We start from the raw sequence: 15526 nt of genomic DNA, 5'->3' as shown, positions 1-15526 counted from the left end.
CATGGACGCGTACATCCTCGCTGAGACCACCGTTGGTACTACTCCATGCAAGAACTCGAATGCCTTGCTCATGGCCTTGTAACCTGTGACTGTTGTCGGCGAGAACGCTCCAGGAAGCGATCGACGAGATCGCTCAAAGAACAATGGGGGCGGAGTGTGGGAAGACGCTATCAGGTGCGAATCATATAAGACTTGCATTGTTCTTGCATCCTCATACGTAAGCAGCGCCTATTGACCGGCATATGCTCTGGTCCGTCGGCTCCGGCGATCTGCGTATAAAAGGCGCACACAGAAGCTGGTGACTGGGACGCTCCTCTTCCTGACCCCCACTACCGCAACCTCTACAAAGCTTCACTACCATGGGTCAGCGCCACCAAGCCTGGATCATCGCCCAAGTCAAGCCCCACGGCGGTGGCAAGCCTCGTTATCGCTGCATCGGTGGCCTCCACCACCAATGGTGCTATGGCTCGCTGCCGTTGAAGGGCCTCATCCGCATCGCCACGCTACTCAAGCAAAAGCCGAATGCGGAGATCGTCCAGGAAGAGCTACGCAGCATCGAGGGCAAGTATGGCTCGCATCTTGATGAGGCGCCTAAGATCCCCAACTGCCCGTATGTCGTTGTGGCAGGCTTACTGTCCCTCATTTGACCACTGACGCACATATCCAGATGCCGCTACACGACCTTCTTGCTTAACTTGGCATTCAACGCCGACTTGGACTCTGATAGCGTCAGTGGCCAGTATTTTTCTAATGGCTCGCTTGGCAACGTGTTGCCCGCTTCATGGGGCTGCTGGGATGGAGGTGTGTTTTGTTCTCATGTTCCGGTCCGTCTGCCTTACCCTGTTACCAGACAACAACGATGGCCTGACTATCATCGATGTGACCGATCCCTACAACCCGAGGTACTGCTTCTTGGGAGGCAACGAGACAGAGACCGAGGATACCGGGCGGCTTACCGCTCAAAAGTACCTGGAAGCCTACTACGACATCGAACTCGAAGACCCACAGATGCGCGCGCACCTTCAACAGGTTCTGGACGCTTGCAAAGGGTTTGAGCTCATCGACGTCGCGGCGCTGCGGGAAGCTTTCCCGTCTGACTTCAAGGGGCCGCCGAGTGTCAAAAAGGCAGAGGAAGAGAAGACTGCGAAGAAGGAAGTGCCGTCCCTCACATCCCTCACTCTTGGTCCCGTCGTCAAGCAGGCTGTCCAGAGCGGAGAGCTGGAAGCCATTGAGCCGATTTTGATCCAGGCGGACAAGCTCCCTCAGATTCTGGAGGCGCTTCGCGTCGTTCAGGCGCCTTTTCCGGATTCGGGCCTTGCCTTCGTTTCCAAGGTCATCGAGGCCACCAGCAGCTTCGAAGACCTGAAAGGCATCCAACTCTCGGGCGAGCAGCTCACGAAAGTTATACCCGTTGACATCTCAAATGATGTACTCGATTTGTCTGGCAACGCCGTGCTCACCGCCGACGGCCTTCGCGCGCTCCTCGCGCACAACTCCAAGATCCGCCGTCTTGTCCTCTTCCGCACCGCCATCTCGAACGAGGACATGTACAAGCTGCTCGAGACGCCCACCCTCTTCGGCCATATCGAGGAGCTCGTCCACCCGCTTCTCATCTCCTGGAAGCGCGACGCCTTCCCCGCGACATTCACCCTCCAGCACGTCAGCGACTCCATGTCCTTCAACGTCGGTGGGGGCGTCCTCAGCGTGCCCATCATGAGCCTCAACAACCTCGCCGAAGGCCTGGGTCGGCTCGTCGCCGGGCTTCTCGACCCGCAGAATGCGATGAGCTTCGGCGCGGGGGATGCCCCCTTCGAGGCCGCGCTGAGCACGGGGCACATCCCCGCTGGCAAGACGTGGGGCGAGCGCGCCGTTTGGTGCACGCCTGTGCGCACGCAGCGCGCCGCGCCGAGCAGCTGGACCTTTGTGCTTAAGTGGGCGTCGTTTGGTGTCGGGGACTCGCAGTACGGGTTGATCAACACGAAGGTCGGCGCGGACGGGACGAAGGCGGTCACCGCGCATTCGGCGCAGAGCTTTTTGGATGCGTTGCAGGAGGAGGGGTACCCTGCGCCCTCTGAGGCCGTCGCACAGAAGTGGAGTGAGATCTTTGACGCGCTGGACAAGGCAGGCGGTCAGCGGATGTCGGTCGATGAGTACAAGGCCGCGACGACCGGCAACAGCAGGCAGCAGATGATCGCGCGTATGATGGGCCTGGCGATGTGATCAGTTTGGATGCCTGCCATGTTTTCTGCTTTGTGGGATGCTGTCGTTGCCTTCAGGTTGCTTGTTTGTTGTCAATTGTACTAATAGTCAGCGTATCTTGTCCGAAATTCCAATGCACTTTGAAGTCCCCACGTTCACTAGAGCGACTAAGTGACTTTTGAGGCTATCCACCGCCGTCTGCATCGACTCCTTGCTTAGCCTAATCTCGCCGGGATATAGAGCCTTTCTGTTCGAACTTCTGAGCAAATGCTACCCATTATGGCTGGTCAGTTGCGACGATCTATTATGGTACAGGTCCCATCCGTAAGCGAGCGATTATAAGTGTAGCAAAGGACCCCATAGTCCCCTAGATTCAGAGTGCGTATACCCGGCAATGGCAGGCAGCGAAAGCCCGAAGTAGCGTAACGACTATCTGGGATAGCTTAAACCGTCGATGCGAGCGCCAGCAATCCCGCGAGCAAGAAGCAAGGTGACAACGACAACCTCAAGGCGCCGTTGGAGTCGCTGGTGCTGGCAGCGCCACTTGCGGCCTTGGGCGTGCCATCGTCGGTGTTGATGGTCGAGTTGCCGTTTTTGGCGGCGGAGGCTGCGAGGCGCCAGTCAAAATTGGGCGACTATACGAAGAGAGACGCAGGGTCGATGGGAAAGGAGCAAAGGACTTACTGATAGCGTCGAGCAGCTGATCGTCCTTGTCGCCGCCAGCTTCCCACATTGCGAAGCCGGCGAGCCCCTGGTCGTGGATGAAGTTGCCCTTGAGCGTGATGGACCGCTGGTCTTCGTAAGAGATGAGAAGCTGCTTGGAGGCATCGTAGATGAATGGCTGAAGGGGAGCAGAGTTAGTGACAGTGATGAGTCGACGAAAGGTTTCCACTCACAGACTGGCTGCACCCATCCCACTTGTACTCCAGATCGCTGCGTGCTGCAGTCCCGTTCTCGCTCAGATAACCCTGCTCGATGAGGCCCCAATATTGGAGGGAACCTCCCGGTCCGCCGATGTCGCCGCAGACATTGACACCAGACGGCGCATCGGGCGGGTCCCATGCGTCACCGGCGGTCTTGTTCTTATTCCTTTCTTGGTCGATCTCCGGATAGAATGTGGTCAAGTTGTCGCCCACATCCTTCACCTCGAACGAGTGCGCGTAGCTCGGAACGCCCAGCAGGATCTTATTCGCTGGGACGCCGGCGCTGATCCACGCAGCGGTCCCCGAGGTCGCAGAGCCGCGCTTGAACGAATCCTGCGGGGCACACGCATCCGCGAGCGGCGCAGACGGGCCAGCAACGTGCGGTGTCTTCCCCGTCACGTCGTCGAGGAAGGGCGAGGTGGCAGGTCCGAAGACGTCGTAGTTCATGAGCGCGACGTAGTCGAGGGGCTCTGCCCAGGCGGTAAGGTTGGTTGATATGTTCCCCGTCGAGTCGTGGTAGGGCATGATGGAGGTGGCGGCAGTCAGGAGGAGCTTGGAGCCGGCGTCGGACTGGCGCAGCTCGTTGAGGAAGGCGGTGAAGTGGTCGACATCGTCGGGAGAGATAATGTTGCAGCCCATGCCTTGAAGGCCGGGAAATTCCCAGCTGCGGGGAGGTCAGGTAATTTAGCAGGGGAATGGGCATGTACGCACTCGAAGTCAAGGGCATCAAGGTTATATTTGTCCGCTAGGTTCGTGACCGTCTTCACGAATGCCGTGCGGTTGTCTGACGACCCGAAGTTGGTGGAGAAGAAGCGTGAGCCTGTCCAGCCGCCGATGGAGAGACCAGCCTTGACGCCATTGTCGTGTGCCGTCTTCACAAACTCGGGAAGTAGACTCTCATCCGACTCTTCGAGGGATAGCTCGTCTGGCGAGTCCACGGTTACCCTGTGGAGATTAAGTACATGCCCGAAGTAGAGGAACCAGTCACGCACGCAAATGCATAATGTAGCAAGCTATACTTCGACCAGGAGACATTGGACGGAGGGTAGTCCTCCGCATGCCAACCCGTGTACCACGCTACCGAGATGAGGTCCGAGGCATCCTCACTCGAGGAAGGTGCTGCTCTCGTTGATATCCCCAGCGCAAGGAGAGCCCACAGGGAAAGTGGGATGGACATAGCGAGCGTATGAAGCAAAGAGCGGCAGGGGGAAGAGAGGGGCGGGGGCAGGTGGTAGTTGCGGCGCTGTGCAACGTCTGCTGACCGCGTGTCGCTCCCAAATGATGTCGATCGCAGGGTCGGGGCTCCGTCGAGTCCCACGCTGCGATGGCTGGCGTTTCTGCTCGTCTGTGAGCTCGTGAAGGAGGCGGAAAGAAGAGGGTTCGGACGCACCTCGATCCGCACATGCTTTTTCGTCATGTGAGTGACTGGCAAGGGAACGCGAATCAGGTCCCGCTCCGAGGCTCTCCCCGGATTTTCAAGGCCAGCGGCCTCGCGTCGAGCGTCCTGCTAACCTATATGCTTTTTCAGATGCGGAGTCCATGGGTGGAGAAAAAGAGGAGCCAGGGGCGACAGCTAGCATGCTCCCGGTAATCATACAAGGCCTTCCTTTTATGGATATATCGCCGGCGCTAGATGTGACGTGACACAGTGGCAATTTGTGATGAGATCACGGTCTCCTGTTCCTGTCCCGGGCCATGAACTGAGTCTGACGCGTTAACTTGCGCGACATTCCTGAATTCTCCTCCTCGAAATCGTGTCACCTTGTTCTCCTCAGTGCTCCGAAGAAAGGTCCTGAGCACTCCGAATGGCCTCCGGACCTCAAGGATGGTGGGACGGCGGCCCCGAGCGGCACGGAATACGACTCAACCATTAACAAGTCGCTCCTCCTTGGTGGCGCACACATATCCCTCTTTCTATGCTTGTTATCTTTTAAAGTCTATCAAGACTCCGAACTCGAAAGCGTAAGTGTGGGCGGTATGCTTGAACAACTTTCGACTGACAAACATTGTCGCAGCACGTATATTGGCAGCACACCGAATCCTCCGCGACGAATAAGGTGAGGAACGTCTCGTAGTCAAAGGAACACTCTGAGCTGAAGTTTGCCTTCTCAGACAGCACAATGGTGGGTATTCCTCTAAATATCTTGGCCACAGTCGCTCAGCAGGTAACGCAGGCGAGCTCACCCAGGGCGCGTGGAAGACGAAGCGCGGGCGACCCTGGATCATGCAGCTCATAGTACATGGATTCCCTTCGAAGCTGGTAAGCTCGTGACCTGAATATCGTCGTTATGATTGACCGAACCGCACAAAGGCTGCCCTCCAATTTGAATGGGCATGGCAGCACCCCCACCTCTCTCGACATCTCAAGGACGGCAGCGGGCAACCCCTCGCCGCGCACAGGAACAAAGGCATAAAAAATAACATACAGTACGACAATTTCTACTCACTAACCATCACTCGCTCGCTAATCACCCTCGTCGCCGCCCAGAACCCTCCTCATGATGATCACCAGCCACCCCTATAACCTCTGGCCGCTGCACGTCAAGCTCTTCACCGCCGAAGCCGAAAAGTTTTGGGGGATGCTAGTGAAGGCGCCCGCGTATCGGGCGCTGCCGCGCGGGCTAACCGCCACTATCGAGCTCGAAGGTGTGGACGGGAAATCGGGGACGCGCGGCTCGGGGCGGACGGGGCCGGTCGATGTGGCGGATAGTACGAGTCGTTTTATCTTGTTTCGAGCTCGTTGTTCCTCAACCCTTCCCTCCAGCCCACTTCACCTCGCAATATCTGGCGAAGAGCACGGCCGTGGCCGCCTCCGCGACAAAACCGGTCTGCTCCGTATGCGGCGAGCAGATTGTGGATTATACATCAGTAAGTCGCTTCCCCATACTCGTCTCTCCCTTTCCAAGCCCCCTCCGCCTCAACTTACCGCCACCCCCATCAGGACCCCCTCACCACGACGCTCTGCCCCACCAGCGGCTGCATGTCGACCGCGCACTTGATGTGCCTATCGCAGGACTGGCTCGCTGGCGAGCCTGACAATCAGGGCCTCATCCCCCGCGGCGGGCACTGCCGCGAGTGCAAGTCCTACGTGCTCTACGGCGACATCATCCGCGGGAGCTATCGGCGGGCGGCGGGGAAGGCCGTGGTTTTGGAGGACGAGGAGGAAGAGGCCCTGGTATTGGAGAATGATGAAGAGGATGGGGACGGGAAAGAGGACGATGCGAATGGGATGGAGGAGGAGGAAGAGGAGGATATCAGCGAGTCCGACGGAGAGCTTCCTGTGGCAGGGCCTTCGCGTGCGGTACGGGGTGGTCCGTCTTTGCAGGGAAAGCGGACGTCTTCGCCAGAAAAGCGGACGCCTTCTCCTCTCAAGAAGGCAGTCACTCAAGGCAAGCGCGTCACTCGAAAGGTGGCCGTCGTCGGCCCCGATTCGAGCGAGGGCGAGGCGTTCGACTTCGACGTGAGCGGGACCTCGGACGACGAAGAAGCGCCGATTATACCTAGGGCGAAGCCCATACCGAAAACCATATCGCGGGCAGCTGGCAAGTCGAAGGCGACTGTTGCAGGCAAGACGAAGGCGACTACCGCTGGCAGAGCGAAGGTGTCTACCGCTGGCAAAGCGAAGGCGACCACACTCATTCGCCCTCGCGGCCGACCCAGGGAAGACGTGCGCGGTCGACCTCGCAAAGACGCCGCCGACACGAGCGAGGGTGAGGAGTTCGACTTCGACGTCAGTGGGAGCTCGGATGAGGAGGCCGCGGCGCCTTTGCGGACGACGAATAAACCCGCTTCGCGAGTGGTGACGAAGCCCGTTCTGCGCGCTGCTGGCAAGCCCTTGTCGCGAGCTGCTGGCAAGCCCTCTTCGCGAGCAAAGCCTCCTTCTCAAGCGATCAACGAGGTGCCACTAATCCCTCAGAAACGCCCGCGAGGGCGTCCAAGGAACGCTGCAAACGCGAGAGGTCTGCACACCGACTCGAGCGGGGAGGCGTTCGACTTCGACGGGATCAGGGGGAGCTCGGAGGAGGAGGAATCAATTCCTCGTCCGCAGAGGCAGCAGGATATGCAGGGGCAGTCGAATGGCTCAACACTCAGCAGTCCAACAAGGCAGATCGCTCGCGCTCTGGGCGCGCTGACGATGGACTCGCCGAAAAGAAAAAAGGCTACGAAATATATCGAGATTTCGGATTAAAATATATACACCTCTTATAGTCATCCGAGCTCAGTACTGATAGGTTTGGCTAATCCTTCGGTGCATAAGCATTCCTTTGCCAGGTTAGGAGAGCCGCTGAAAGCGGGAAGTTCCTTGTCGGACACCCGAGAAATGCCAACACACACATTGCTGGACAACTCAAACCGTGATCTCGGCAGATCCCGATCATAAAAGCGTGAACAGCTCGCCCGGCGCCGCGTACAATGGAACTCTCTTCAGCCACATTGCCGTAGACGAAGGTCGACTCTGTCATAGCCGGTTGCTTACTCCAGCTCATATCTGATTGCTTACGCCAACTTCTGAGTTACACCCACCGGCCACTGACCAACGAACAGGCCCAGGGTACGAGGCGTGGCGAGAAGGAAGTCCGGATTCAGAGAGGGCTTAGCCGCAGAAGGTCTCTTATGAACGTGCGGTATGATTGGCGTCGGCGGGAAGTGACAGGTTCGATTTCAGTGTTCCGACCATCTAGACTGACAAATCATGAGGTTGGGAGTTCGAACCGGGCCTTTGCCACTTCTCCATATGAAGTTCCCTGTACTTGTGTACATAATTTCTGCAGTACTTCCGGCCTGAAGAAGTGCTTCTCAGCCTCGACGCTCACGGAAACGCGAAAAAAGAGGTCGGCAGATTTTTCGGTGTTTGCCGGATGCTCGGCAAACGCCGATTAGCCGGGAACCAGACTATCTTCCCACACTTCCAAGGCTCTGTAGGCAAGCCCCACCACTTCATATGCTGGGTAGATAGAATAAGGCTACATACGGACTACTTACTGACACTCGCATGGCTCAAGTTTGGTTCTTGATTAGCCTATGACTCAAGTACTTCTTCAAGCTAGATAAGCACTGATAGCGCAGGATCCTAACCTTACTGCATACCGTAAGCAATAGAAGCTCAGGAAGAGCAGGCACACACATATATGCGGGCTCAGCAGAGCGTGTGAAAAGAGTGTATGTGATCTCAACCGTTGGAACTTACATAAGCAGTTCCAAGGATTGAGATCACATGACTAGGCCGAAAGCATACTTACCCTGTCACCTCCTTGTGGCAGACACTGTGTCAGATACAGTGGCGGCAAGATCAATTGCGCGGTTCCTTTTTGGGAAAGATCGCCGAGGTGAGGGTTAGCGGTGCTCGACGGGTCTCGGCGACCTCACAGAACGGGAGAGCGCCGTCGAAAACCCCGGTCTGCATATGAACTTTGTTGGTAGATACTCCCGCTCGCCATGCAACGTGTGAAAGGTGCCTACATGGCCTCACCTACTGTACCGCCCATTCATCACGCATGGTTCGGTCTTTCCGCACGATATCTTGTATACGGGGGTTTCAAACGGCGCTCTACCGTTCTGTGATTTCGCCGAGACCCGTCGAGCACCACTAACCCTCACCTCGGCGATCTTTCCCAAAAAGGAACCGCGCAATTGATCTTGCCGCCACTGTAACACTGCTAAACACCTACGTACAACAGGAATCAACTACATACACCCATCAGCATGGGTGGAGACAGGTATCAGTACTCAGCGGCATTTCGGCGCCGGCGCTGTCGGCTTTTGCCGGGATTCCGGAGAATGCCGGGATTTCTTCCGACCTCGTTTTTCGCATTTTCACGTCTTTTGGCGTGTATACACAGCATATATAAGTGCAGCACATGGCGTAAGACTGATGGGAGGTGGGAATTTTGAGGAAAAAAACATTCGGAATAACTGCAGTGAGGTGTCGGTTCGAACTCCCGACCTCATGATTTGTCAGTCCAGATGGTCGAAACACTGAAATCGAACCTGTCACTTCCCGCCGACAACAGTATGATGGCTGATTTCAACGAGAATTCGAACTCGCCGGCATTCGAACCTGGTCCTTACTCATGCACGTGGCCAATGCGGTGGTCGTTAGTCCGTACTCCCGAAGGCGTCGTGATATTCGACATCGCCCCTCCCACGAAAATGACCATCACGATTCTTTCTGGGGTCCCTCTCAGTTTTATTCGCTAATATCGCGGCCTGCAAGAGACTATTTAGAGAGGGACCTATACGCACAAATAATGGTCAACAGGTGACTTATGTTTCGTGTATATCGGGTTCGCGGAGCCTCTTGAAGCGCACAGAAACAACAAGTAGGCAGATCAAGAGCGTGCCGTATATGATACATTATCCGGAGGGCTCTGACGAGTTCTCCAGGCGCAAGGGGTCAGCATGAACAAGATCTCGCGGAAATTGCCGGCTATCGAAGGGAGCCCGTTTCTCAAACCCCCCCGTTATTCAAACGTGGAGGATGCATTCAAGTTTGGAGGCGTTACTGCAAGAGAAATTCTGGAAGACGGCGAAATCGACTCGAGCCGCCTATCGCCCTCGGAGTACCGACTAAGGAGCTCGAAAGCACGTGGCATACTAGTCACGGAACCCGACAGAGACGACTTCGGTCTTCGACACCAGCAAGACTATGAGCCTTGCCAACCCGACTAGAGCGGCCGATTTTACGATGAAATAAAACGTCATAGTGCGGGTATCCAGGCCGGAGCCTCGCTCGGGCGCGCCCTGTCATAGTCTCCCACGCGCCGAGCGTCACAAAAAGACTCAAGAGACTTTGCCATGACGTGCCTCTGAATATCCGAGGGTTGGGCTCGAAACTCACGCATTCAATCGCTGAGCTCCATTCGTTCAATTGTTCCCTTGAGTTCCTTCTTCCCCATTCCATCGTAAGTCCTGCATCTTTTACCTCTCTCCTCCATCCACTGCTCCATCACTGCAATGGTAGTAGGTCCTTCTGTTACGGAAGCGGTCGGACTTGCCCTGGTCCACGATTCAGACGCTAGCAAGCTAACCGAAGTCAACCTAACCAAACTTCAACAAACTCACCGCACACCATCGGCGGCCCGCTCGTCCCTTGTGCGGCTCTTCGAATCACCCGTGCCAGGAACTCGCCGCGTCTCCCATCGACACGAGGCAGCCCTCCTCCCACACCCGAAATCGTCCCATTGCTCTCGCGCACAATAGATTCAGACTGGCTCGATGGTCGCAAGTTGATTCTGGAATGCACGTACGCACCCTCGATGCAGGATAAAACTAAGCACGTACCCCGTCCCTCCCCAATATGAAGACAATCGCGAAGACTTCACCCTCCTCCCTCGAAATCGCTGAGGATAAATTATCTATTTTATACGTCTACGTTCCACAGGCCGCCTCCTCAGCGCAGCCAGTACAGACAGAGAAGCAGCCAACGGCGGTACCCATACAGAGAGCAGCTATATACACAGGCTCGGCGAGGAAAGTAGTAGGTAGCAGGTAAGTCAGTCAGTCGGCCGCAAGGTAGCTACGACGACGACGCGACAAAGACGTGTCCGCATCCCAACCCCGACGACGAGCGTCCTCGCTGTATGTCGACGCAGTCCCATAAGATAAATAGTAGCACAGTATAGTACTAGGTAGGAGCACAAGGAGCGATAGATAGGGCGGGTAAATGAGTGTGTGGATGGTAATGGTACGGTGTTCGCGGGTGGTAGGGTGGTAGGTGAGTAGGTACGTGGGTAGTTCGGGTGCGAGGTAGAGGAGTTCGGGATGAGGCAGCGAGGCTGAGGAATGCGAGTAGCCAGGCCGCGCGGCGTGGAATGTGTACGCCGCGAGTGAGGTGGTGACGCACTAGACGTCGAGGAGGGTGCGCCTGACTGGACCAGCGCACCGAGTAGCGAGGTGCTGCCGCGAGAGCGGTAGGTGGCGCGGCAGCGAAGCAGGGCGGAGGGAATGGGACGGCGGAGGTGATGGTAATACAGCGGGGGTAATACATTCGTCGGGGTCATTACATTTGTATGTAGAAGGAACGGACGCGCCTTGCGGCGCGAGCATTAACGGAGACCCAGGCAAGGCAACAGAGCGGGGATGGAAGAGAGCAGTGTCCATTCCGTGGCGGTGGCGGTCGACGACGGCGAGCAGATGATGGGTGTTCGACGAGGCCCTCCGCGAGCGGCGGCAACGACAAGAAAACCGATAAATAGCCCGACGGACGAGCAGCGAGGCGATTATAGGCAGGAGACGAGACGAGAGAGTCGAGAAACGAGACAGCCATAACGCAGCGAGCGGGTATATGGTTAGGGCATAGAGCTGGCGCATAAGAATACACAGGGCATTGGTGAGAAGGGGCGGGGCATACGAGGCATCAAATAGATGACGCCCGCGTCGACGACAATGGTGTCGACGCTGTATACGGGTGTGGGCTTAGATCATCGAGTAAAGCCCATCGCCGCGCCCGCCGACCATGCCGGTGTTGGCGCCGTTCATGCCGTTGTAGCCGCTCAGGCTGGTGTTGATGCTCAGGCGACGCGCGCCCTCGAAGCTGCCGCGGTTGCCCATGTGGAACTCGTTGGTGACGGGCGAGCCAGAGCTCGAGCCGCGAGAGCCAATAGAGATGGCATCCTCATCACCACGTCCGCTGCCGTAGGACATCTGACGCTGCATCTGGCCGAGGAAGGCCGGGGGCTCGCTGTCTGCGTGAGAGTCAAATCACGCTATACATGACGGATCTCAATCACACGCACTGGCAAACAGCTTCGCCTCCACGGCGTCCCCGAAAGTCATGTTGTTATCGAACATCTTGTCGGCGAAGTTATTGAAACCACCGTGCTGCAGCGTTTCATGTTAGCGATCAGGTCTATCAGAAAGTGAAGGGGGGTCGGGTATGATAGAGGTGATGTTCGCGAACAGTGTGGTGGTTCAGATCGGTGGAGGTGGCATGTGGTCCACCAAGGGGAAGTACACAAAGGGGATAGATAGGCCATATGTGCCACGCGAAGAAGAAGAATCATGTGCAACTCACCTCCTGGGGGAGGAAGGTCTGCTGCATCGGGTTGAGGTCGAACCCATGCGGGTGCTCGTACTGAGGCATGGACGGAGAGGCGATCATCGGGTTGGCGTACATGCTGGAGGATCATGAGCCGGAGCCTGCGAAGCACGCAATTACGCTACGTACCTCTTGCTGTCCTTGAGCATACCGGCCTTAAGCATGGCCAGACGCTGGGCATGCTCGAGCTGCTGCGCCTGGAGCTGGCGCATGTCGCGGGCATTGTGGTACTCGGTAGTAAGACGAGCGATGTCGCGAGGGTCGGGGCCGCGCTGGATCGGCTGCATGGGCTGCTGCTCAAAGTACTCGTCGTCTTCGGCTTCATCGTCAATCGCCTCGGGAATGACCTCGAGCTCGCCGCTGAGGACCATGTGGAAGGCCTCGGAGCGGGGAGGCTCCTCGACGGTCGGGAGGTTCTGGCGATGACGCCACTCGTTCAACTCGCGGCGGAGAGCATCGGCTTCGAGTTTGAGCAAGCGAAGCTCGCGGGCAGCAAGAAGGCGGTGGCGGCGCGCCGCGGTGATGTGCGCGATGGAGCTGTTGACGATAGCAGACTTGGAGGGACGACGGATCTGCGAGAGGTTGGGGAGCAGACCGGCAAGGTCGAGGAAGCGTCCGTTGAGGGTCTCGCGACGCTGGCGCTCGACGGCATTGTGGGTGGCACGACGCTCAGCAGTGTTGGAGCGGCGCGACGCCTTGCGCTTTTCGTACTGGGCAGTCGCGGTCATCTGCGGGGAGACCGGAGTCTGGGGTGGCAGAGACTCGTCGGAGCTGGAGGGGGAGTTGGGGCCGGAGTTTGAGGACATGGCGGATTCTATGCAAACAGCGGTCGTGGTGGTGAAAAGGGATGTCGGTGTCGATTTGCTGAAGGAAGGGGGATAGGCGGAACAAGTAGGGCCACGCGATTACTCAAGCGGAAGCGCAAACTTGGGGGAGAGTTGGTTGAGGAGGGTGAGGTACTGGGACGGAGATCAGTGGAGGCAAGGGTAAAGAAAAGTAACCACGTACTTCTTGATGAGATTGGGCGAAAATTGGTCCGCGAGCAGAGCTCAAGCGTTCAGTGTTATCCTTTCGTTTGGGGGGTAGGCGGGTAGTATGAGGCCGTCAAGGGTCGCGAGATCTGAGATGGCCGTCAGCATCGCAGTCGTCACAAGGAGGTTCATAGGGAGTAAAGGGGACGAAAGGGACAGCAAAGGCTTTTGGATCGCAAAGAGCTCAGGTGCAGGGCCCTGCCAGCTCGCAGACTCCGTGTGATAATGCTTATCAGCATACGCGTCGTGCGGTTACGGCGCGAATCCCGTCCGTCCAGCTGCCAGCCAATGTCCCTTAGCCATGCCTGCGAGCCTTGCGTATCTTTTCCTTCGCTGCACCTCTCGTCGCCGCAGAAAAAGTAGGATATGCGTCGAAGTGGCAGTAAAGGGGACGAGCACGAGGGGAAGTACGCACTCCAGGCGGTATCCTTGATTGGGCAGGGGTGGCGGAGGTGAGGGGACGAAAGGGGGAGGGGGTTGGAGGACGTCCGGGGACGGCTCAGCGCATACGACAACAACGACGGTGGGGGGAAAGGCCAAATCGTATCTTCCTCCCCTCCCACTATTTGTAATCTCGGCGTCCGGCCGCCCTTCAGCCGAGCGCCGGGCAACGGCTGCCAAGCACGGCCAAACAGAGCGCGAACTGGTCCGGCGTTGATCAATCTGCGCTGAGCTGGCACGACGCTCGTCCGCTGCTTCCGTGACGCGTCCGATGGGGGCTGGTGGTATACTTGAGGTATCCCTGTACTTTCAGAGCTGCAGAAAGCCCAAGAGGAGGAGAGGGAGGCTGGCATTGCTCCAACCACAGCCGCAGAGCCGTGACTACCTGATTAGGTCCCGCTGTCCCGTCCCTCGTACCCATCGACCGGTTTGGGTTCGGGAGTCACAGATCCCGACGCGCAAAGTCAGACCGAATCGTCACCGTTTCCATCGCTCCTTGCCCAGGTCCAGCCAGATCTGCAGATCTCCGGGTCGCTCGCCTCCATCTCAGCGTCCCCAAGCCCGCTCTCGGCCCGTGCTCGGCCCCTCCCCTTGTCCAGTCCCTCCCTATCAACCACCTTCCCGCGTACGCCGTTTCCCATGTCTCGAGCTTCTCTCCCGCGTTCCTCCCGCTGCCAGCGCCAGTGTTTCGGAAGGTGCTCAGCGGCGCGCGTATATTGCTCAGGCTCCCCCTAAACCGCCACCAACATCGACATTGATGTCGGCTGCGCCCTTGGTCTCGCCAGAGTCTTGCGCCCGCACGCGCCCTCCGTCTCACGGCCACTGCTACGCGTACCACTCCCCGGTCTGCAGATCTTTCTCTTCTTATCGTCTATCCGTCGTCCGATTGCGATATCGCTGGTCGCAGGCTCGTCCGGCCGCGTATTCAGGCTTTCGTCTTTCCTTGTCCCCAGGACCTCCGCCCGCCGTCCCGCTCACGAAAGCCCTCCCGCGTCATCCTCTCACTTTGCGAGAGTTTGCGCTGTTCCTTGGTCTTCATATCCGCGACTCAATTGCGCAATAACAGACTCCACACCTTCGGTAGGGCCTGGGTATAGACGGCTGTTGCTCCGTATAGTCGAATCCTGCTCCGTATAGCTCGACATCACTCACAAGACCTGCTCAGCTGGACGCAGGACCTTAGTTCTTCAGAATTCTTGCGCAATACCTCGTTGGCCACGTCTGCAAGCGGATAACCTCGGTGTATCTACACGGTTTAGACCTCCATCACGTCTCTGGCCGCCGCCGCAGAGTGGAGTCAGACAATTGCGGCCCCCGAGCGTCCGCGCAAGAGTACGCTACTTCCCGCATACCAATCACTCCTCGCACACCAATATCGTCTAACCATCCGTCGCTGATTGGGCGATCCTTCTTTGATTGGGCCATATACTGAGTCTCCCGCCTACTTGGCAACAAAGCTCTGCGGTCTCACTCGTCTCGTGCGCCTCACTCCCATCCGTCTCGTGCCCATCTATCTCAGCACCAATCAACCGCTTTCGACTCGCAGTCGATCTCCCGCTACCCGCGTTTCGCGCTCTGCCGCCCCACCGCCGTCCCGCTCAGGTGTTCGTGGTCATAGGCACCCGTATCCTGGTCCACCTCTCGTCTGATTCATCTTCACTTTGATACCCTCTTCCCGACCTTCCCGTTCCTTCTCGCTTCGACACCGCCCTGATGCAGTAGGCCCATCACTTTCCGGTGCATTGGCGCGTAATGTTCGACAGCCCATGTTACTACTGGCCCACCAACACTCATTTTGCGGCTAGCCCGGCGCGCTCGTCAATACAGTCTGTCGATGCCTTTTCTCCGCTAGTCCTCCTGCTTCTCCGGGCGCAATGCGCGCGGTAGGTGCCCGG

The 15526-nt window shown here is 57.6% G+C and overlaps 5 protein-coding genes across 5 annotated transcripts; 3 read left to right on the top strand and 2 right to left on the bottom strand.

Annotated features, from left to right (window-relative positions):
- The first annotated feature begins 44 nt into the window (after positions 1–44).
- Positions 45–2387, top strand: SCHCODRAFT_02585197 (uncharacterized protein). Its single transcript, XM_003029606.3, has 4 exons — positions 45–174; positions 226–610; positions 668–801; positions 851–2387. Exons 2-4 carry the CDS (start codon positions 360–362, stop codon positions 2218–2220), a joined length of 1755 nt encoding a protein of 584 aa, XP_003029652.1. The 5' UTR covers positions 45–174; positions 226–359; the 3' UTR covers positions 2221–2387.
- A 49-nt stretch (positions 2388–2436) lies between these two features.
- Positions 2437–4508, bottom strand: SCHCODRAFT_02633726 (glycoside hydrolase family 18 protein). The gene is made up of 5 exons (XM_003029212.2): positions 4115–4508; positions 3834–4067; positions 3096–3786; positions 2884–3040; positions 2437–2806 (listed from the first exon to the last, which is right to left on the bottom strand). Exons 1-5 carry the CDS (start codon positions 4297–4299, stop codon positions 2643–2645), a joined length of 1431 nt encoding a protein of 476 aa, XP_003029258.1. The 5' UTR covers positions 4300–4508; the 3' UTR covers positions 2437–2642.
- Positions 4509–4814: 306 nt separating this feature from the next.
- On the top strand, positions 4815–7341 carry SCHCODRAFT_02690968 (uncharacterized protein). The gene is made up of 8 exons (XM_050346831.1): positions 4815–5084; positions 5138–5179; positions 5235–5245; positions 5297–5382; positions 5434–5549; positions 5611–5831; positions 5887–5990; positions 6064–7341. Exons 1-8 carry the CDS (start codon positions 4948–4950, stop codon positions 7309–7311), a joined length of 1965 nt encoding a protein of 654 aa, XP_050198749.1. The 5' UTR covers positions 4815–4947; the 3' UTR covers positions 7312–7341.
- A 2804-nt stretch (positions 7342–10145) lies between these two features.
- SCHCODRAFT_02703601 (uncharacterized protein) lies at positions 10146–12965 on the bottom strand (the record flags this gene model as incomplete). Its single annotated transcript, XM_003029211.2, has 5 exons — positions 10146–10160; positions 11577–11806; positions 11858–11942; positions 12136–12238; positions 12289–12965. 5 exons carry the CDS (start codon positions 12963–12965, stop codon positions 10146–10148), a joined length of 1110 nt encoding a protein of 369 aa, XP_003029257.2.
- Positions 12966–13818: 853 nt separating this feature from the next.
- SCHCODRAFT_02360884 (uncharacterized protein) lies at positions 13819–14796 on the top strand. The gene has a single exon (XM_050342476.1). The coding sequence runs from the start codon at positions 13903–13905 to the stop codon at positions 14692–14694; it is 792 nt and encodes a 263-aa protein (XP_050198748.1). The 5' UTR covers positions 13819–13902; the 3' UTR covers positions 14695–14796.
- Positions 14797–15526: the final 730 nt, after the last annotated feature.

Source organism: Schizophyllum commune (genome assembly GCF_000143185.2).
Source record: "Schizophyllum commune H4-8 unplaced genomic scaffold SCHCOscaffold_9, whole genome shotgun sequence".
Taxonomy (NCBI): Eukaryota; Fungi; Basidiomycota; class Agaricomycetes; order Agaricales; family Schizophyllaceae; genus Schizophyllum; species Schizophyllum commune.
The sequence above is the reverse complement of the archived record's forward strand: the minus strand, read 5'-3'. Positions and strand labels throughout refer to the sequence as shown.